General features: G+C 37.3%; 2 protein-coding genes across 4 annotated transcripts in view; one reads left to right on the top strand and one right to left on the bottom strand.

Annotated features, from left to right (window-relative positions):
* Positions 1–50: 50 nt before the first annotated feature.
* On the top strand, positions 51–18,848 carry CHRNA5 (cholinergic receptor nicotinic alpha 5 subunit). Of its 3 annotated transcripts, XM_017745181.1 has the most exons (7): positions 3,084–7,340; positions 8,209–8,360; positions 8,647–8,691; positions 9,942–10,051; positions 11,005–11,836; positions 13,882–13,911; positions 18,422–18,848. In XM_017745181.1, exons 1-7 carry the CDS (start codon positions 7,241–7,243, stop codon positions 18,473–18,475), a joined length of 1,323 nt encoding a protein of 440 aa, XP_017600670.1. In that variant the 5' UTR covers positions 3,084–7,240; the 3' UTR covers positions 18,476–18,848. The 3 variants fall into 3 exon arrangements, with proteins under 3 accessions (XP_017600669.1, XP_017600670.1, XP_008640180.2); XM_017745180.1 differs by lacking the exons at positions 3,084–7,340; positions 18,422–18,848 and adding an exon at positions 51–335 and having other exon boundaries at positions 13,882–15,258; XM_008641958.2 differs by lacking the exon at positions 18,422–18,848 and having other exon boundaries at positions 4,255–7,340; positions 13,882–15,258.
* The window catches only part of CHRNA3 (cholinergic receptor nicotinic alpha 3 subunit), an 8,681-nt gene continuing 2,887 nt past the window's right edge, over positions 16,407–22,200 (bottom strand). The window contains 4 exon segments of the mRNA XM_008641959.2: positions 16,407–17,468; positions 18,940–19,951; positions 21,024–21,191; positions 21,941–21,942. Of these exon segments, the coding sequence (XP_008640181.1) occupies positions 17,340–17,468; positions 18,940–19,951; positions 21,024–21,191; positions 21,941–21,942 (1,311 nt within the window). The 3' untranslated portion in view covers positions 16,407–17,339.

Here is a 22,200-nt window from a genome sequence, read left to right as displayed (position 1 = left end):
GCTGCCCCTGCCGGCTGTGGCCCGGCTGGGAGCGTAGGCAGCGGGAGCGGTTCGTGAGGGGAAATGAGGCGGGATTTTGCGTGTGGGAGGTAAACGCTGCCGGCAATGGGGTCTCTGCGCACCAGCATCGTTTGCCGCGCCATCAACTTTTCCCGGACGAGGTTAAAGTAAGGCTAGTGCCGGGTCCGGCGGTGGCTGCTGAAGGAGGATCGTAGAGCTCCGCTGGCTTTAAGAAAACGAGCGGGACCTCCGGAGACCGCGGTCGAACAGGCTCACCAGGGCTGCCCCCTCACAGAAAAGGGGGAAAATGTCTTTGCCAAACTACGGCTTTTCAGGTGCGTTAGCAGTCTTGAGTGCTTCACATTTCATTACGCAGTGGTTACACTTTCTAAATGTAGTATATATCATGCTTTAAAGATCTCAGCTGCCATAGCTTTCAATTTTTGCTCCACTCGCTTTTTGAGCGGAGGTGCAGTTGTAGTGTGTGCTCTGCATCTGCAGCTGGTACAGAGGTAAACTTGTAGAATATATTTTAATAACTGTAATTCGCATATGAATATGACTGCACATGAAAACAACCCTCTTAAGAATTTATAACAGAGCTCTCTTTAGTTTGGTCATGCATTATTTCTTTGACTTCAAAAGAGTCAGTCTCGTAATTCAATCAGGATTTAACTTCCCGAGTTGAAGGATGTAAAATAGCATGTGAAGCTGGAGTGGTCATAGACTTACACAAAGATTAAAGGAGCAAAATCACTGCTCTTCCATAGATTTATTTAGAAACAGTTGTTTCAAAACGCTGCACTTACATAATTTGTAAGTACATTGCCAAGAGTTTTGCAGAATGTCTTGAAACGATAGCTGCAATAATTACAGGCAGAAAGAAAATTAATGAAAGATAAATTTGACCTTTTTTTAATATTAACTGAAAATTGAAAAAGTGGTTGTAAATATGGTTTATGGAAGGTTGATTGTATCAACGTCTTGGTTTTAATTCAGCCTACAAATACTCAGTCTTATTGCTGAATGTGATTTAAAAGATTATTCTTTGTTTCAACATTTGGAAAAGTAGTGCTTTTCACGTTCGTCATGACAGAAGATGCAAAATCATTATGTTACATTTTATGATTTATATGACTGCATGGAATTACCTGCAGTCAGGTTAAGCCAAATTTTTCCTTTTGGCACAAGCCAGCAGTTTTGACTTAAAAGACAACTGATCGTACATAGTGAGGCTAAAATTTTCTTTTCACAACTTGTTTTTTCTAAAATAAAATTAAATTTGCTGTAAGAGTGCTTGTAAATTAATTTGGTGTTTCCTTCAGTTAATAGTGCTTGGATAACTCTGAATTGTCAGGAGAAAATAGTTGCTGATTTAAAATATAGTCAAAGTATAAGTTTTGTTCTTGCTCTGAATTTTAAACTAACAGGTGAGACTTGAACACCCAAACGGAGGTGAGGTTAACAGCAACCTCTAGCACTGCTGTGCTGTGCTGCAGACCTGTGATAGTGTTCCTTGGCAGTTCATGCACCCAAGCGTTTTCCACTCAGTTTAATGAATCAAATCCTTCTCCCTACCCAAGAGGAAGCTGCAAACCTTCCTGCTTGTATGGGTTTCTTGTGATTTTTCTCTTAAAATATTTTGTGCTTTCTTTAGAGATTCTTAGGGGGATAAACGTGAGCATTGATTTGTGGAGAAATGTCTGTATTGGTTTGTAGAAGGAGCTGTGGAAGGCAGTACCTGTATAGTTTTCTGCTTTTTAGAATGGTAAAACCTGGGGTTTGTGTGATGTTATAGGTTTTGAAATCTCCTACTCTTTTATCTGGTTTTGAGCAATGTAGCTGATTTCTGTGAGCTGTAGGGTTGTATGTTCCAGTGTATCCAAGACTGGAATGAAGCTGAGTGGGCAAAATGCTACTGAGGCAGAAGGTAAGTCCAGTGCCCAGTGTCTGCAGCACCCAGCCCTGCACTGGCAACAACCTGTGAGAAGCCCAGGCCTGTTTCTTATTTCCGTAAGGTCTTATTTATGTATGTTTTGGATTTGTGTTTAATTCTGTGACAGATAGCCTCTAAATTTATAAATGGTTCTTCTGACAAGATTCTGCATACTTGTTCTTCCTTTTGCTCCTTGTGCTATCTGCACTTCTATACACCCTTTTGCTGCTCTCTTTCAGCATTCCTCGGTGCTGACTTCACAGTCCATCTTCAGTGTTTACTGACAGGTCAGCAATCAGTGAAAATGATGCCGTGATTAAAAGTGGTACAAAAGAGAGATGACAAAATCCTGGATTGGTTACAGAGAAGTTCTCCTGACTTCAGCGTGACAGAATTTTTCCTCACGGGAGGCTGACGAGAGGCAGCCTTTTCATGGCCTGGCTGTTGGGCAGGGAGAAGGATCCCAGTTCTGTCTGTGGGAAGCCGAGTGGAGCACGTTAGTGTGTCAGTGAGCTCGGGAGAAGGTGCTGTGGCACGGCACAGACCTGCAGTTACAGCTGCAGGTGGCTGTCACTGCTGCTGGCAGTCATGTCACTAGAGAGGTCAGGAAGCTGTTTGGCACATGGTGTGTACTTACCCGAGAATCCATAGCACAAGTATGCAGAAAGGAACGGTTTGTGGTGCAACTAGCTCTTAATCTAAAGACTGTCAGTTCACATCTATTTCTTGGTTAGTTTACAAACTACATGGCAGTCTATTATGGTTACTAATCAAACTTGTAAATGTATTTAGAAATATGTGCCATAATTATACCTTGTTGCTAAGCTGTTAGGGGATAGCTTCATTCTACTTTACAACTATCAAGTTGTAACTTTAACCTTTCAAATTTGAGTTGAACGTAAGAAGCACCTTCCCTTCTTTCTGTGAGCAACTGTTGTACCTCTGTGCATATTGGTAATTACTAAGCAGTATTGCAGTTCAAAATTCCTCATAGTTTCCTGTCCAATATGTGTCATTTTATTTTGCTGCTGGTTGGCCAGATGTTGATGTCTAGGTAAGAGAGAAGGCACAAGTCCTCCCAGTAACTTTGAAGCCACCTCTTCCATGCTTGTAGTTGTGGTGATGGGGTCTGCCTTTATTTTTTAAACAGGGGAGGAAAAGATAGTTCTGGGAAGTTCAGAATGTAATTGTTAGCTTTTCTGACTTTTGTTCAGTAAATGGAATAGTGTTAGTATTGCTGCTTTGACTTACAGAAATCCTAGTTAAGATGATTGTGATCTTTCTAAATGCTTGCTGTTAATTAAACGCTTGACTGTGATTGGATTCTTGGCAATTGCTAATGCATAGAAGGAAAAGTAGGCCAAAAAATTAAAGACCATGCTGGAAGTATGACTCATGATGCTTTTCAAAGAGGCAGGGGAATCAGTACAAAAATAAAATTTCCATTTAATACATTACCTGTCTTTTCTACCTAATGACGTAATGGTGGGAGATAGTCTTAATAAATATACTAGAGTACTGGAGGCAGGTGTACTGTATATATTCATTCACCTTCTCCATTTCTAAGCAAATTATTAGTTTTAGTATGTAGTAGTTAGATCTGTGGACAATAGTCTGTGTTATGATAGCCTAGAGTTAAATAATATAATGTTAACCACAAAGTATGGGTATTTTACAATGTTTATTGTCCTCAGTAGTAGGGTTTTTTTTCATTATAATGGTATATGATTATAAACATGCATTAGTAATATATATTACTTCTGAATCTACATCTTAACATTACACTTCTAAAAAGTGACCCTTTTCCCTTCGAAACTGCACCCAGTAGTGATGCAAAGAAAGCCTGAAATCATTAACACTCGATTCTGTCAGTTAGAAAATGCTTTGAACTACACTGTTTAATGTGTAAGGAGCAGCGTTACACCTGCAGTCCCAATCTGGCTCTTAGACACTTTATCTAAGGAAATGCAGAGGAATACAGTTCAAAGAAAGCTTGTTATTTGGAGAAACATGGCCTCTGATGTTCTCCTATTTCAAACCAAAGATTTATAAAAATACATCTGAGATCAAGCTGTAGCACTAAGTATTTTACTGGTAATTCTTACAAAGGGAATAATGTTGGTAAATCATTTTAAGATGCTAGGAAATTTAATCCCATAATGGTACAGTAAATTACGAAAGTGTTATTCTTTTGTGAAACCCATCTTTTGTTTCTTATCTACAACATTTTAAAAGTCTGTCATTAGCAGCTCATGTGAAATTTTGACTTGAGAATGTTAACAAGATGAATAGACATGTGCGTTTCATTATGCTATTCATGCATCTGAGGCCCATGTAATGCTTCATCCTATTTTCTAAATAGTTCTTCCAAAGTACTTTAATAAAAAAGTTTGTTAAATGCTTATGGAGGAAATGGTAGAAACTAATTTTTAAGTACAATGTTTCCAAGGTTAAGTGTTTAATTAGAATTTTTACCTAGTCTTTTGTAAAAAGTGTCCTCCAACTACTTCAGAGTTTAAAAAATTTTGAATTATTGGTCTGCTTTGTGCATAAACATTTGTCTCCTTTGTGCAGAATTAAAATTTAGGCCATCCAACATCATATGTGACTTAGGTGGGGTTTTTTGGGGTTTTTTTTTGTTGCTCAATATGAACTCATACTGAGGGGCTATGAGAAGAGTTTAAGGTGCAAATAATAAACATTGTCATTGGGAGTTACCACTGAACAGTGCAGAGAGCTGCCTTTGATTTAAACTGCAGAGGTTATCCGGCCTCAATAAAAATGAAGACGTACAAATACAGGCAAGCTTAGAACTGCCCTTCAAAGGGTGCAGATCTTCTAAGTATTTTTTAGTACACTGAGCTAGTGGCAGGGGTGAGTGTTTCCATAATCTCTTGCCATCTGATTTAGTATGAGATTGTGCTCTGAGTTGTTTGTTTGCTAATCTTGCTAGTCATAGGTTTTAACCTCTTTCTGTTTTTCTCCAACCATCATAGCTAGTCTGCTGCCTTAAGCCACTAAAACTGTTTTACCTGTTTTCTTCTCTTTACATTTTTTCCACTTGTCACCAGCTCTTCACAATTTTTTTAATTGATGTTAGTACAAGGAGTTACTAAGAATCACCACCCTTGTTATAATCTTAAAATCATACAGATATGTGGAAAAGAGATATTAAACACATGCAGTCTGTGTAACAAATTATTTCAATGGCCCTATTAAATAAAATGTACAGGGTAGGGGTGATTACTTATTTTATTTTTGCCAACTCTTAATATACTGTTACCATTCCCAGCCTCCTCATGGAGCTCTCCTTTGTTTAAGATGTCTTTTATAGACCAGTTTGCCCCAGCATATTAATAAACAGAATAAACTAGAAATACTGAAAAGTGTGGATACATCCATGATCAGAAAAAAAAGAAAGAAATAATTGAACTATATTGTTAGTAAATAATGGTCATTGTAATAGGTCAGTGAGTATACTATAGGTCTGAGTATAAAATATTTGAAAAATAACCTGTTAGTATATAAAGGCAGTAAAGGAACATGTCCCCTTTTAGCATAGCAGAGGAGATGCTGTTTTTTAAGAGAAGCTTAATCTGGAAACAACATGTACCCTGAAGATGCTCAGGAGGTCATCTTACAGGAACACAGAAATGGTGAAAGTGCAACTTTGCCTCTGCATTGCTTCAAGGTCAATTAATGGAGAGATAATATCCAGCTCCATAGTCAGTCTTGAATTGTACGAAAAATTCAGTTGAGAGTTTTAACTGGAGGCGGAAAATGTAATTAATGCTAATATAAAAATCAAGTATTTATGAAATATTAGACTGAAATATACTCAGAACCATTAATAATTCAGGAAATAGGGATATAGAAATAGAGAAATTAAGTTGTGTCTTCAGGAAGCACTCTTTTCGGTGTCTGTAAAATGTAGGCTTGACAAATCTTGATACAGTTATAAATGAGAAAAAATCCTTGGCTAATGAGGATATACTGAACCACTTAAATATATTTTTGGCACTTGTACATTTACAAGGTAACTTGTACATGTGCAACATTCTGTTGCTGGATCCTTTTTGGCAGCAATTCTTATGTCCTGTGAGTTTTCCTGTATGCACCTGAGGTATCTCAGTGGTACAGTGAGTTCTTTGCACATCCCACAAGTCAACAATCTTGAAATGGAGATGTGTCAAACTGTAGAACATGTACAAATAATGTATCTCAAAGAACAGTAGGTTTGTGAGCAAATGAAATACACTCTAAACAGATAATTTGTATTTTGGAACCGAAGGGTGACCTGTCTTAAACCCCAAATGTTGATTTGACCCGCAGCAAGAACTGTTCAGCAGCATGTTAGTGAGGGTAATATTTGTAGGAGGAAGGAGTCCTGCTGCTCCCATTTTGTGGGTCCAATTTCTTAAGCTACGTTTTGCTTTTGCTGCTACTATGACACTTCAGAGAAATCTGGTTAGTATTTAAAATAATAGTTCTGCTGGACTGCCCCACAACTGCAGTGCCAAAGGAGGGGAACTGCCTTGTTGGGCTCTGCAGTGCTTTGGGTGTTTCATCCAAAGGACCTGGACATGAAGCCTTTTGCAGCACAGCAGAAATCCACTGCTGTCACACTTTGATGGATGGGAGGGAACTTAAAACTTAGGCTGCCCATCTTAATTTGTCTAGGCTGCAGTCACATGGAACTGGGTTAGGTCAGTTCAAATTAATGGCTTAAATGGTGTTAGCCAAGCCTCTGCCACAAATGCCAATTCATGGAACTGTTGGTCAAACTCTGAGGTAGCTTTTGCGAGTTTTGTGGGAATGAGAACTGATATTCTATGCAGGTGTGACACTGCCTGACATACAGTGTAGTCATCCCAGGCAATTCTAAAATTCTAGTCCTCTTCAGTATCTATGAATCGCTGATTTACTGAGTGTTGATGGTAATGAACTTCAAGTAGACATTGTTTGTGCTGCCTTTAATTGATACTTTGTTTCCTTTAGCTTCTTTTATGAGAAAGATTAAATACCACCAATGTTTTTTCTGCTTGTATCATTCCTAGTTGATCTACTTCTGTTGTGTTGACTAAATTCACCTCCTCTCCAAACAAAGTAATGTTAATCTTCTCAATCTCTCCTTGTATGGATGACTGTCTCTGGTTTTAATCTGTTTATGACATTCTCTGGTGCTTTTCTGCTTCTGATACATCTTTTTTTAGATGGATGCTGTTAGTGAGCACATGATTTCTAGAGAGGTCGTGCCATAGATTTATGTAATGGCATAATATTTTAAGTCTGCATTAAAAAGAGATGGTGGTGAGGTCTGTTCTTTTGCTTATGCTGTCCCTTAAACTGATGATAATAGTTGCTATGTCTTTTTTTGGCAGTAGTTTCCTTTTAAATCTCATTGGTAAGTAGTAAAAATCTTTATCTAGAACATATGTCTGTGTTTTCTGGTGGTCACCCTAACTTATGTCTGAGAATTGGAGACCCTTTTGTGCAAGGTGGTGTGTGTAGTTTGTGCTTCTCGAGGCAGTGGCCATCTTCAGGTATTTCACACCATCTTTGAAAGCTGTTCTTACTTGAACTACTTAGCTAGACACTGATCTTGCCTTTTTTCCTCCCCTCTATCTTACCCAGAATGACTCCTTGAGAACTATGAAAAAGAACTAGAAAGGTGCATTCCAGTCAGTGTAACATTAGAATAGGTAGAGTCAACTGGTAAATAGTTTGGCATATGCATCTAAGATGCAAAACAGTGTGAGGGAAAGTGCTCTACAAGTGCAGCAAAATTTATACATGATAAATGTTCCCAAACGTTAGAAGAAGTACATTAAAACATGAGGAGACTGAAGTTTCAAACTGGATTGCAAGTTATGCAATATACTACAGACATGTATAATGTGGATGTAGGTTTTTAAAAAGTACCACCCTGTTTGAGACTGACAGAACTTCAGTCTCTCATAGATCAGCTTTCAGTTTTAGAGAAGTTCCATAATTGCATGGCATTGGGTAAATGATATAAGAGCTTTTTGCCTACTGAGATTATCTTAATGTTCTTGAGTCATCCATTTCAGGAGTGTGACAATGGTATGAGGATGCTAATCAAACCAGGTAACTTTATAAAAGTATACTTCCAGGACCTTGGCCATGCTTCTAGAGAGAAGGGGATGAGATGAGAAGGAACTCTGCACAGCTGTAGCTCTTTGGACACAAGAATGCAGATGTACACTGCTCATTTGAATCAATGTTAATACATTCTTTTTTTTTTAATATAGCTGTATCTGAACCTTCTTTTATTGCTAAAAGTGAAGATCGTTTGTTTAAGCATTTATTTGAAGACTATCAAAGATGGGTTCGTCCAGTGGAACACTTGAATGACACAATAAAAATCAAGTTTGGCCTTGCAATCTCTCAGCTAGTAGATGTGGTATGTACAGGAAATAAGTTGTATTTTTCCATTAACTTTAGAAGAATTTCATGTGAAATAATTGTGGCTGTTTTAGCTTAAACACAATAGATTAAGTGTCTAAAATTATTATCAGTTGTAATAAAAATGCACTGTAGATGGATATATGATGTTCTCATATAAACATACTTAGTGATTGGAATGCTTTCGGCAGTGTATTTTGTATTTCAAGTTACAGACCTCTGTGAACTGAAGCAACTGTTTCTTATGGATAGATTTTTTTTGTGATATATGCTTTATTTTACAGGATGAGAAAAATCAACTGATGACAACAAATGTATGGTTGAAACAGGTATGTGTAAAATACTGATAAAAAATTCTGAAGCTTCATAACTGCAAATCAAAATTTGGGAGAAACTTTTCTAGTTAACTGTATATTCAAAAAACTTAGTTCTTGCATGAAATTTTATTTCACACAGTATCGTTATAAAATGTCCCTGGAAATGCTTTAAAGGATTAATTGTGACAAACCTCTTAAAAAAACCCATAGCAACAAGGTAAGTAAAAACTCACCAAATTAAAAGAAATCTGTTATGGTATTGCATGACCATTTAATACATCAAGGAGTGTATTTCCAACCATAAATTGCTGCTTCAGTACAAAAGTTTTCATTCAAAAGCTTTATTAAGAAAAGTATGGTTGGTGTATTCTTCTGTATAATAGTTTTGAGGTCTTTTTCCTGTGGGATGTTTGAAACTATTGGATATACGTTATTGAAGAATTCCAGTTTCAATTAAATATGCTTGCTAGAAGGAAGTACTTTTTCCTCTGAAGAATATTTGGGTTTGGGCAGGAAAAATCCTCAAGCTTTGTAATTGTAAGGGTCCGGTACTAAACTTAATTGCCACTATTTACTTGGGTAATGCTGCTCACAGATCATTCTTGATGTAACTGAGAAGAATCTTTGCAGATGCTGGTTATACTTAATAGCTTATGGAATTATTTTTGTTTGGGCTAATTCCTTTCTGTTTATTTGATTTTTTTTCCTTTTGCTTCCCATTCCCTTCTTTTCCAGTAACTGTAATTTTAGGCCAAGTTTTTATTTTTAGGAAAACTTTGAGACTAGTCAGCAAAAATGAGATGGCCGTGTGGGTTGATGATACTTTGTGCCCTCTTTAATAGTTTCTGCAGATCTTCTTGAAGTTGAACCAGTTTCAAGAGTTGGAGCCATGATGGGGTTTTTTGTATAATGAAAATGTCTAAATTGCTTCTGATTAGCTTCCAGTCATTGGTATTCATCCAGAACAAGCTTTTTTCAAATTTAATTTATACAATTAAATTACATTATAATAGCTCTTACTTATAAATACATGCTCTGAAAAAGGAACATCTTATCTTAAGTTCTGTCAAGTAGCTCTTATAACAGAAAACAAATATTAAGTGAGGTAACTACATGTCCGTTCAGCAAATTCATTGTTTTATGCAAATTTAAGAAGCCAGTTTGATTGTTGTTAATTGCCTCATTATCTATTTTCATGTAGTATCACCCTGCTTAAATCCACTTCCCAATAATAATGATTTTTACATCTCTCATATCCACAGGAATGGGTAGATGTAAAATTAAGGTGGAATCCTGAAGACTATGCTGGGATAACATCTATTCGTGTCCCATCAGATTCTATTTGGATTCCAGATATCGTGCTGTATGACAAGTAAGATTTGAATCTTCTCATACAAAATGCATTTATGTTATAACTTCACTGGCCAAACTGCTTCTAGGAGGCTTGTTGGATAGACATAATGTGTACGTTTAGTGGGCTAAGAATCTGTGGAAGAATTTGCCTCTGAATCCAAATGGACTTTGCTGCCATGTTAAATGCTCCAATGTTTTGCTTTACTTCTGAATGGAATTTCTAGTCCCTTTGAAAAGGTTATTTCCATTTTGTTGTGTAAACTTTTTTCTTAATTAGAAAAAAATGTCTTGCAAAGTGCTGGGTACAAATAGTGTAGAGTGATGGGAGGGAAGCAACTAATTTATGCTGTTGTAGGTCATATTAATGGAGTTAAAGTCAGGTACATTTAACTGTAAGGGGGGGTTGCCTTGGTTTTGGGTTGTTCTTGGTTTTTTTCTTTTGAAAATTAACAGATCTCAGACACAGTAACTTTTGAATTAACCCTTCTGCACAATTTGTGTGCATTTACAATGCTTTTACATTTCCTGACTTGTTGAGTCAGGATAAAAGGCTGTTGCGGTGACTGTAAATTCAAGTTTCGACACAAGTATTACTTTACCTGTTTCATGACTCTTTTTCTTCAATAATTATGATTTGGCCAAATTTAAAAGTACTTATTCTGTATTACTAATAGAAACACCAGAGCTGGGTCATGCTATTAAAGATCAGGATTTTTCCAATCTTTTCATAAGTCATTGGGACCATAGAAAGTTGCACAGATCTTTTCAGGATTGGAAAATATTCTTCTATCTTCCAAAGCTGTTTACCTATGTGGGATTCAAATTTGAGGAAAAATGTTGACTATGAAGACAATACAAAATTTTGTCTATCCAGGCATAAATAATAGAAATGACAATAACAAAGCATAATTTCGTATTTAAATGCACTCCCACACTCCATTGTAATTACATGCATTATCTCTCTTCTTTCAGTGCAGATGGACGTTTTGAGGGAACATCTACAAAAACTGTGGTAAAATACGATGGCACCATTGCTTGGACTCCACCAGCAAACTACAAAAGTTCTTGTACTATTGATGTAACATTCTTCCCCTTTGACCTTCAAAATTGCTCCATGAAATTTGGTTCCTGGACTTACGATGGCTCACAGGTTGATCTAATTCTTGAAGATTATGATGTTGACAAAAGAGATTTTTTTGATAATGGAGAATGGGAAATAGTCACTGCAACAGGGAGCAAAGGAAACAGGACTGATGGATGCTGCTGGTATCCTTTTGTTACATATTCATTTATAATTAGACGTTTGCCACTTTTTTACACTTTGTTTCTCATTATTCCTTGTATTGGGCTTTCATTTCTAACTGTCCTTGTCTTCTATCTTCCTTCAAATGAAGGTGAAAAAATTTCACTTTGCACTTCAGTACTGGTATCTTTGACTGTCTTTCTTCTTGTTATTGAAGAAATTATTCCATCATCTTCTAAAGTTATTCCACTCATAGGAGAGTACTTGGTGTTTACTATGATATTTGTGACCTTGTCCATTGTGATAACTGTCTTTGCTATCAATATCCACCACCGCTCCTCGTCCACACACAATGCGATGGCACCCTGGGTTCGCAAGATATTTCTTCACAAACTGCCCAAGCTGCTTTGCATGAGAAGCCATGTCGATAGATACTTTGCTCAGAAGGAGGAAACAGCAAATATGAATGGATCAGAATCATCTAGGAACACCTTGGAAGCAGCTCTGGATTCTATCCGCTATATTACACGACACGTTATGAAGGAGAATGAAGTTCGCGAGGTGGGTATGCTAGTCCTGCTGCACTGATTTTGTACGAGTGGAAATTAGAAAACCAAGTAGTGGTTTACTGTGCAGTTGCATATTAAAGATGTGCTACAGCTTTTGTACTTCACTGAAAGCTGTGTAGTTGTTTCCACTGAAAAGATGTGCAACTATGGTACAATACTGAGAATATTTGGCTGATACAGTACAGTCTTTGGGTTCTTTAGAAGTCTTTTGCTTTCTTCTAGAAGTAAGTTCTTGTCATTAGTTACACATTGTGAGACACTCGTCTATTACAAGAGCATGTACTGTAACTGTTCCCTACAGCACTGCTGAGATGATGAGAGAAGGAGCTATTTTTCACTTTAATGTTGTACCTGAAGACTATCTTGAAAAATGCAGTTGCCTTGTATTTTCCAAATAAATACTGGCAAGACTTACCTTGCAGTTTTCAATTCCAAATAATACTGGCAAGACTTACCTTGCAGTTTTCAATTCCAAATAAGGGCTCTAACTCACATGTATTAGTTTAAATACAAGCTATAGCCATATATCGGTCATTTTGTGCTGAGATCAAATATGGACTCAATGACTTCATAACTGTTCTCTTCTACCCTTACTATTATTTGTCTCTAAGTCATACCAAAAGATGTCAGAGGCTTTTTTCAGTCTGTGCATTTGCACTCTGAATTGTCCTTAATAAATGTTTACAACTTTTGTGTAAGAGCATTAAAATCTCTTTTCTTTACATGCTTTTTACGCTAGCACCATAGGTACATCAGAGACTTAAATGCTATTTCCAGTCTAGTGTAGAAGTTTGTAGAAATATAGAAGTTTATTGTGTACTGTCTGTTTCTGATGGCAGAGCCTGAGGTTCTTTCAGTTTATATGGGAATTGCTGTCTCTGGTTGCTGAGTGTGTTCTCCCATACTAGACTAGGAGTAATGTGCCTCCTCTGATGTGCCTTCTCAGGACTTGATTCTGACATTGTCACAAGGGATGCGGCCTAGATTTTTAAGAAATGTATCTGCTGTACTGTTAAAGCAGCATCTAATAGCCCTGCATTGTATGAACAACAGAAATAGAATAGTTTGCTATTAAATACATAATTTCCTGTAAAATAAAGGTTGATTGTGAGTGACAAGTGATAAGTATTTTGTTTTACAAATGTAATGTTGTTGTGACTGTAAACCTTGGAAATTAACATACAGCTGACTGGGGACTCACTTGTTTTATTATTACTGGGCTCCAGAGAATGCAAGCTTTAATTACAAAAGTTGTTAATAAATGCTGGACACCTAGCGTCTGGCTATTGGAGCCTTACATCTTAGGAAGCATTAGGCTTGGGAAATGTAGATAGCTCCAGTTCAAATCCAAGACAATTGTTTGGGAAGGTTTTAATTTGCTTGCACAATTATATCTGCAATACTTGCAAAGCTGTGTATAGATATGAATAATTTTATCAAAAAGGAAAGTAGTCTTGAAACTACTGTGAGTATTCTGCCCAGTGTATAATTCTGTGGAGCAGTAACTTTGCAGCTTTCAGCTCTTGTTTGTAACACAACAGCTGCTCTGTACTAACGATTTAAAAAAAATTTTTTTATTATTACTGTTTGGGGAGGTTTGGTTTTGGTTTTCTGATTAGTTTGGTTTTCTGGTTAGTTTTTTGTTGTGGGCTGGTGTTGTTGGTTGTTTGGGTTTTCTTTACAACTTTTGCTTCCAACTCCTGCTTGGGAATTCTGCTTTATGACGTCACAGGCCATGAATCCTGCAGTATGTTAGAAGATGGCAGACCAGTCTCATCTCTCTGTAGATGAGGATGTTTGGTGCTTGTCAGGGTCAATTTCTGCATCAAAATCTACATAGCTTATCAATCTTCACAGAGGGAAGTTTGCTTCTGTTCTAACTCACAACGTAATTGTAAAATGTTGTTCAAGAGGGTTATCATATGGACATGGTTGAAAAAAGTGTACTTTGAAATAACTAAGAATTGCAGGATTTGGTACTGTGTTTTTACCTGTTCTTGCACACACTGACCAACTCTTGTGCTCTTTCTCTTTTAGGTTGTTGAAGACTGGAAATACATTGCTCAGGTGCTTGATCGAATGTTCTTATGGGCTTTTCTTCTGGTTTCAATAATTGGATCACTTGTGTTATTTATTCCTGTTATTCATAAATGGGCAAGTATAATAGTACCTACCCATATAGGCAGTACCAATGCATAAACATTTTCGGAGCCATGTCCTGCTGATATGTCTCTGAGTTTTGCAGTAGCTCTGTTTCCATGCATGTTCTTTGTAGTCATGTTTCTGCTAGAGTAAAAAAGAAAAATCCAAAACTAGAAAATTAGGTTTATCTTAAAGCATGGCATTCCCAGGACACATAGAAGTCAATTTGCTTATTGCCAGTCTACTGAGTTACTGCTAAGCCAGGTCAGAATTAAAAGAACCTTCTCAAGCCATTGCATGTATGATTTATCAAAAAAGCATACACTGACACCTACTGTGAAATAGAAGGATTTAAATTTTTTTAATGATAATCACTGTAGTCCAATTATTAAATTACTATATAAATTGCTACACTGAATATTAAATATTTGCAGTTACACAGTAGAGTTGCTTATTTCAATTTAGTATACAAAGGACAATTTTTATCAGCTCTCTTCAGTGTGTTGTAGAAGTATGAAATTTCGCCAGAGTAAATTAAAATATAATAAAAATACAAGTTAAACTTCCTGTATATCTAATACACAACTAAGAACAGCAGTTTGACCATGATTGGCCTTTATAACTTTTCAGTGGAATTTGCTGCTAAATTTTAAAGCTTGTTAATTCTGTGATACCAACAGGAGCATTTAACAAGCCTTAAAATGCTTAAAGCATATGTGTATATTGATGTCTCCATCAGCTTTGGAAAGGAAGGCAAAGGCAGTTAACTGAGTTCCCAAGTTGTATTCTAAGGGGCTGGAACATTCAGATTTCTTTACTCTTGATGAAGAATTTGATACAGTATGTGAGTTTGCAGACACATTAATTATTTCCTGTCTTTGGGTGTTTCTCAGAATTATTTAAGCACAGGCAGAAGGAATTTGTGGAGCATCTTTCTGAAGGAAGTGGGTAACGAATTATCATGCTGTAGAACCAAATACAGATGATTAATGATTTTCACATTTATTAAACTGAACTTGAGAGCTACCTTAAATTATTTCTTTCACTTACAAAACCATATGTAACTCTAAGCAGCAAGGACTTAGAGTTTTCCATACTTCCTTTTTCCTAAGATTGTTGAAAACGAACTTGCAACTTTTCAATTATTCCATTTAAATACATTCTTTACATTGATTCCAATGCCACCTTTCTTCCTTTCTTAATAGCTTTATTTCTGGAAAAGACTCTAAAATAGTTGGGTATTTTCCTACACCAAAGTTGTTTTAGTGTTGTTCATTACTATTTTAATAATAACCTGTTTAGGTGAGAAGTTTTAATGTAAACTCTGGTATCTTCAATAATTTTACATTTTTATAGTGATTATAAATTTGAACAACAGATACTTATTTCTCCCATACCCCCTCCCAGATCTCCTTTATAATAGCCCTGTACTGATTATAATAGTTATTACTTATGTCGTAACATATATAATTAAATATTTATTTCAAAATGTTTTAATTTGCAGGATATTCTTGGTTTTGTGTAGCTTTTAAAGGCTCACAAGTAGGAAAATGATGTCAGGCAGGCCTTTTTTGTTTTGTTTGTTTTTTTAATACTAGTTAGGGAGTCACTCTTCTTCAGTTACAATTCAGTTACATCTGACATTGGATATCCATGTTTCCTCTATTCCCATCATAACTTTAAAGGTGAATTTTCAAGATTATCTGATTTAATTCAGATATAAGAGCTTTGACTTTCTCAGTTTTACTGAGGTTAAATAATGCATCAGTGACTTTCTCTGTGTGCAAGTTGCAGAAATAGTTCGGATAGCTTGTTTCCTCTTCAAATACAACATTTCTTTTTAAAGTCTTCCGTAGGTTTGAATTACTGAAATTTACCTGAAGAGAAAGCAAAGTGAGTAAAACTGTAGATCAGATATATATCTTTATTTTTTTAACTCTCCATTTCATCTCTTTCCCCTTGTTAAGTGATGTCTCCAGGCTGCCCAGTTATATCATGATGGGCAGCACATTGCCCAGTGGAGTCACTCTCTTTGTTATAGTAACTCACAATTTTTGCAAATGCATGAATTTTTTTTAGTGACTTCTAGTCTGATCATGGTAGATTCAGGTAACAGCTGACACTGGAATCCTTGGGGTCTTCTGCTTATCAGGTGTGTCTGAAACAAAAGAATGTTAATATACTCAGAAGCATGGACTTTTACTTCTGTAACTTATTGCTGAATGTATTGAACTGTAGGTAATGGTACCTTACATAGATTACTGTCACTTGCTCAAAATAAATGAAAATAAGGCACAATTTTCAACAGTTTAATTCTCTTTATTTTCATAAATGTTATATCACATGATACACTGTATTTCCAGAAAGTTTTCAGTTTGGTACAGAGAGAACAGTTCATATTTTTACAAAATATGTACAGTGTTTTGTTGCATTCTTTATTCATGCTCTTAAATAATCTGCAGTTACTGATAAAAAAAAAAAATATGTATGCCTAAGCAACAATTTTAGCACACTTTACAGGACTATTTTGTCTACCTGCCTTCCCTTGGCATGAAACACTTTGCTATAGCAGGATGCCTCTGTATCCAAACTATCCAATCAGAGCATTGTGATCCTTTGCATCACTTGCAGACTGTCTTAGTGTGTGTTTCACTTGTACACAATTCTAAACATCATTAGGTTTGAGCAGCTTTTTTTTCTGATGGCCTTCACATACATTGCATTCTGGGGATACAGAGAGTTTGCTTTATGACTGCTTTATAACCATCATCTATTATTTACCTATTTGTTTTCCTTTTGTGATAAACTTCTCGGTCCTTTCTTGACACTGTGTGGGTCAGTTTGTAAGCAGGTGGCAATGTCTGCATTCCAGCAGTTTGGTACTTGTGCTTCCCACCATTCCATCCTCATGAGGGTATTCATGGAACTCACTATGAACTCCTTCCAGAAGATCCTGTCATGGTCTGAAGAGGCTTGGCACCAGACTAGGAAACAAACCTAGTAGGCCAAAGCATTCAACCCATCTTGACTTTCCAAATATTCATGTAATTTTCCATTTCTTTATTAACCCCTTCTTAAATAATTCCTATGAAGTTTAACACACTGCTTCCATCTTTTCCAGTTATTGAGAGAAGTAGCTGTAAAGCATAGCTCGTATTACTTTGAGATTCGCTGTCATAAAGGTTCAGAATAATTTCTTTTTCCGCATTCTGAACAAAGCCGCCTTGGTCAAGCAAAGTTTAAGCCAAGAGAGATCCTTGTTCTACTACACATGGAAGAGACATGAGGTGCTGGGAGGGGGATGCAAAGTTGGTTGGCAGTTTTATTTGATTTCACAATGTTTTATTTAATCTTTACATTTCATCTCCAGCCATCAAAGGTTGTAAAAACAATCCTGCTGTTCCTAGAATACATACCAGGATGAAAACCCATAGAAAAATACGATCAATTACCATGGCAACATATTTCCAATCATCCTGAATCTGGAAAAAAAAAAAAAAAAAAGCAAGTTGGCATGTTTATTAGGTGAATAAGTTGCATTAGCAATAATACCATTTCATATAGGAAGTGCACTTTCTTCTGTATGTAGATATCTTTATGTATACACAACTGACACATCTGTTTTCACTGACAAATTAATTCATTTTGAAGAAGCTTTATTTGCATATGCTCTTTGGAGCAAAGCCAAAAGCTGCTGCTTCAAATCCAAAAGGTTGATCACCAAGACACTGGACTTGAGGAGATACAACTTCTCTATTCCAAAGGTGAAAGTGTAAAGCTTTAGATTCTTAGATGAACAGGTTTGTCCAGAAAACGTTACTGAAACAGACTGCTCCTGCTGGTCTTTAGGTAGTATGTAAAAAGCAAAAATTAATTGGTATATAATTATTTGGTATGTTAATTACGTAGTACTGAAATTTGACTGTTTTCATGCATAATGCAAAATTCATCTCTGTCCCTTTCATGTAAAAAGGGAACCAAGTTTCAAAAAACAACAGATTTTTCTAATTTTCTTTTTTTTACAGTGAATGTTCTAGCAAGAGTGACACTGAAGTATTCTATATGTTATATATTAATAGTAACTTGGTGATCATTTTAGTTACTATTGAGATTACAATTCAATTTTTTTTTGTTTTCTTCAAGAATGATAAGAAATGAATAATGCATTTGTTGTTTTTAAAATTTGTTCTTTTTAGCTTAGAACTTGTTTGTTAAGGGAAACTTAAAAACCCAAAGCAACCCTGTATTTTCTGTACCAACTAAACTAAATAGAGTTCTGATTTCAGTATAAACAAAGTGAAGTTAGAATGAAGTGCCAGAGTGTGGGGATTTAAATTCTGTGATAATTGTGATGGTGTGGCTACTGCTCATAGTATGTTTGAGGAATATAATAGAAAAAAAATTTTAATTTTTTTTTCTCCTTTATTGTGTTAAGATGCAGCTTTGTGAAAGATGCCGGTCCCTGTCTCGCAGTAGTTGCCTCATTTAGCTACAGCACTTTACTCTGCAGCAGCAACAGAATGAGCACCATCATCACTGTGAGGGACATTCACTCTTACATTTCTGTTGTTGATGGTAAGCTGTGGGAGGAAGAATGTAACTTTCTAAAGGCCATAGGGTCAGCAAATTCCACTATTAAGATTATAACTTGGAAAATCCTAACTTCAACTCTTGTGGGATGGGTGGTCTCGTATGTTCCCCTAGCAGTGGTTGCCTTAACATGCCTCACTCAGTACATATTGTGAATAAAAGAGATCATTGTGCAGCAGAGCTGCTTCTCAATTATGTAAGTTCAAAACTGCACATACTTGTAATACAGCTTGTGTAATTTACTTGCATAAAATAATGGTCTCTGTTATCTTTTTTGTCTGTTTGTTTGAGATCTTTTTCTTACCAAACACACTAATGGCAAAAGGTATCTGCAGTTTAAGTAACAGTAAAATATGTTCTTACCTCTTTTGCTTCATTCTGCATTTTCATATTTTCTGCAATGTATTTCACACTTTCAATAGCATCTCTCATTTCTGGTGACAGAACTGAGAATGAAAGCATAGGATCTACAGACTCAGAGCTTGAACTTCTAGTGAGATTGCCACTGAAATCCGAGAACTTCGTGCGCTGGTACTGACAGCAGCTACATGCCGTATCTTGACATACAAAGCCATCTTTACAGCATTTGGTTTCAGAACCGTTGATGCAATTTAAGTTTGAAAACTCAGAAGTGAATAATGGTTTTGGCTTCTGATTATTCTCTTCATCACTGGCAGGCCTTGTCATGAACATGATCCGGGGAAGTAAGTTCAAGAAAATGGTTCTCACCCACACGGGCATTGTGTGTGTCTTGGGTGTTCTGTAGTGCACATTTAGTACAAATACTGTTATGACAATTGATAGAGTTACAAATATCATGGTGAAAAGGAGGTATTCCCCAATAAGGGGAATTACCAGGGAAGTAGAAGGTATGGTTTCTGTGATAACAAGAAGGAACACTGTTAAAGAGAGAAGAACTGATATGCAGAGTGTCACCTTCTCACCACAGTCTGAGGGCAAATAAAAAACTAATACAGTCAGGAAAGAAATCAGCAGGCAGGGAATAATCATATTGATAGTGTAAAATAAAGGTAAACGCCTAATGTAAAGAGAGTATGTGATGTCTGGATATATCTCTTCGCAACAATTGTATTTGATGTCGTGTTTATACCCTGGAGCTTTAATTATAGCCCATTCTCCACTCTCCCAGTAATCTTTCAGGTTCATTGTAGAGCCAATTAAAACTAAGTCAATTTTGGCTTTGTCATAAGACCAGGAACCAAACTTCATGGTGCAGTTCTGATAATCAAATGGGAAGTAGGTTACATCTATTTTACATGAACTTTTAAATATAGCTGGAGGTATCCAGGTCACATCACCCGTGTATTTTAAAAGGGCCTTTGTCTTGTCATCGACCTGGAAATCCCCAACTGCACTGTAAAGCAAGTAAAAATAACAAAAATTAGAATGATCTACTCCAGGCAGTTCCATACATTCAGATCATATACATGAACTCTTTATTTTGGGGAAGTCAGCAATTACTTGTTTACTTGGAGCTCAGTTGCTTATGCAAGACTGAGTCAGTGACTGTCATAAATTTGCACAGTTAAACTGAAACAAAAGCTCTATAAACTCACCAGGGAGGAGTTGGAAGGAAATACTCTCTCTTATTAATAGCATGGCTTGGTGCAATCAATATTCAAAATGGCAAATAACAGATTGCAAATGGCAGTCTGACTAGATGAGTGTTGTAGGCCCCTGCCAACTGAACTATTTCATTCTATTCTATATCTAGATTGATCAAGCCCATCAGAACTCAAGGGGATGGTAAGAATTTTACTGATACTTCCACCTCTTCTGTGGACAGTGCAGGTAGTAACTGTGGAAAGAGGGATTAGGTTTGGGGTCTATCTTTGCATAATGAGTGTATTTTCTAAGAGGTTTTTTTAAGTCCCACTTTGCTATCTTATATGATCCACTTGAGTAAATGAAAAAGTAAAATTAAAGGGTAATTTGAAATGTTAAGGCCCCAGTTAGAAAAGGAGTGTCATCACTGTTGATCCATAGACCTGAGTTTTGGATCTTGTAGCTGAGTCCATTTCATTGAGAATTGCTTTCTTACAGATCCATTTAGTTATAGTTTGGCTCTTCACAGTCTCAGAAACTGACATCTAAAGTAAAAGGTGTCAAATTGTGAATTTAACTGCTAAAAAGCTAGAATTTGCATTTCTTTCAGTTAAAGTTGTGATTCACAGGGGCTTGTGAAGGGGAAAAGCCAAGTTCACTTTGGCCTGCTCACTTGCAGCTCCAGGTTAGAGCTGATTCCTGCCCAGTGATGCTGATGTGGCTGGCATGAAGGTGAGAACAGCAGTGGGGGGATGCAGGACACAGGTGTGTTGAAAAGCAGCTTTTCAGTGCATTCTGTGAACTTGCTGCTGATTTTTTTTAGAACTGGTAACATCAACCCCTCTCCCTGAACTAAGAAGTTAAATATGCAAGAGCCTTACTTGTTATATAAAACAATATCTGGTTTCCAGATCTGGCCAGATGGAACTCGGATGAATTCAGCACCTCCATAGTCTGCTGGATTCCACCGAAGCTTGTAATCATTCCAGATCTAATTATGGTAGAAATGAGTCTATGTTAGGTTTGTGAAGAAACTGAAATTCAGTGGACTAGATCTGAACTGAGTGCTGTCATATCACTTCCACGGTTGATTTATTTTGGATACTACAGTGTTTAGATGTTTCTTTAACAAACACATATGTGTGGTGTTTTTTCATATGCAGATTTTAGGTGGGCCTAGATAGCTAGACCTTGTTGGTCATATGCATATATGACTTAAATATATGTGACTGTCCCAGGAATGTCTACTCAGTAGCTGGAACAAGGTGAAAGAGGGACTAAGATACAGTCCCACACTCTCTGAAAAGAGAGTAATAATAACTTTGATCTCAAAAAAGCAGGTATCTGTGGGACAGTGAAAAGAGATTCCTGGAGGCTGTGGAGCAATTTGTGAGCATCAGTCGAGGGACCTTGGGTAGATGGGTCAGAGAGAGCTCCAGGGTGTTACGGCTCAGGTAACAGCCTTTGTCGCTAGGACTTGTTAAACCCCATTTTAACGAGGTTGAATATCAAGGTGAAGGTGGGAACTAAGTTGGTTACTAAGCTGACTGCAAAAGTTATTAACTGCATTTTTAAAAGCCATTTTAACGTGAAGTACACATTTTTGGTTCGTTCTCACTTTACGGGAGCTAACCAGCACCAAGTGGCGCTGTGCGGGACCTCCATGCCGAGCTGCTTCCCTTGCGTTGGTGTCTGCCAAGGCAGCGCGTTTGGGAGTCTCCAGAGAAAAAATCTAGTATTTAGCGACTGCAGTAAGTGTAGCAGCCTTCCTCCGCTCCTGTCCCGTCCCTTCCTCCACTCCTGTCCCGTCCCTTCCCGTCCCCTTTCGCCGGGCGGTGCGGCGGCCGCTGGGGGGCAGCAGCGCGCCGGGGAAGGGCTCGGGCGGCGCCGCCGGCACGGAGCGGGAGAGCCAGGGATGCTCTCCTGGGATTCTCTCCCGGGATGCTGTCCAGGGATATTGTCCCGGGATGCGTCTGTGCCCCGAGGGACCCGAGCCTGGCGCCGCCCCCGCGACCCCGGTGCTGCTGGAGCCCGCAGACGCCTCGCTGGGCAGGCGGG

Source organism: Corvus brachyrhynchos, unplaced genomic scaffold (genome assembly GCF_000691975.1).
Source record: "Corvus brachyrhynchos isolate BGI_N302 unplaced genomic scaffold, ASM69197v1 scaffold309, whole genome shotgun sequence".
Lineage (NCBI taxonomy): Eukaryota > Metazoa > Chordata > Aves > Passeriformes > Corvidae > Corvus > Corvus brachyrhynchos.
This window is presented reverse-complemented; position numbering and strand designations above follow the sequence as displayed.

Coding starts and splice junctions, on each gene's coding strand:
- CHRNA5 (XM_008641958.2), top strand. CDS start 7,241: ATGGTGGTGAGGTCTGTTCTTTTGCTTATGCTGTCCCTTAAACTGATG. Junction 7,341..8,208: donor TTTCCTTTTAAATCTCATTG/GTAAGTAGTAAA, acceptor TTTTTAATATAG/CTGTATCTGAACCTTCTTTT. Junction 11,837..13,881: donor AGGAGAATGAAGTTCGCGAG/GTGGGTATGCTA, acceptor TTTCTCTTTTAG/GTTGTTGAAGACTGGAAATA.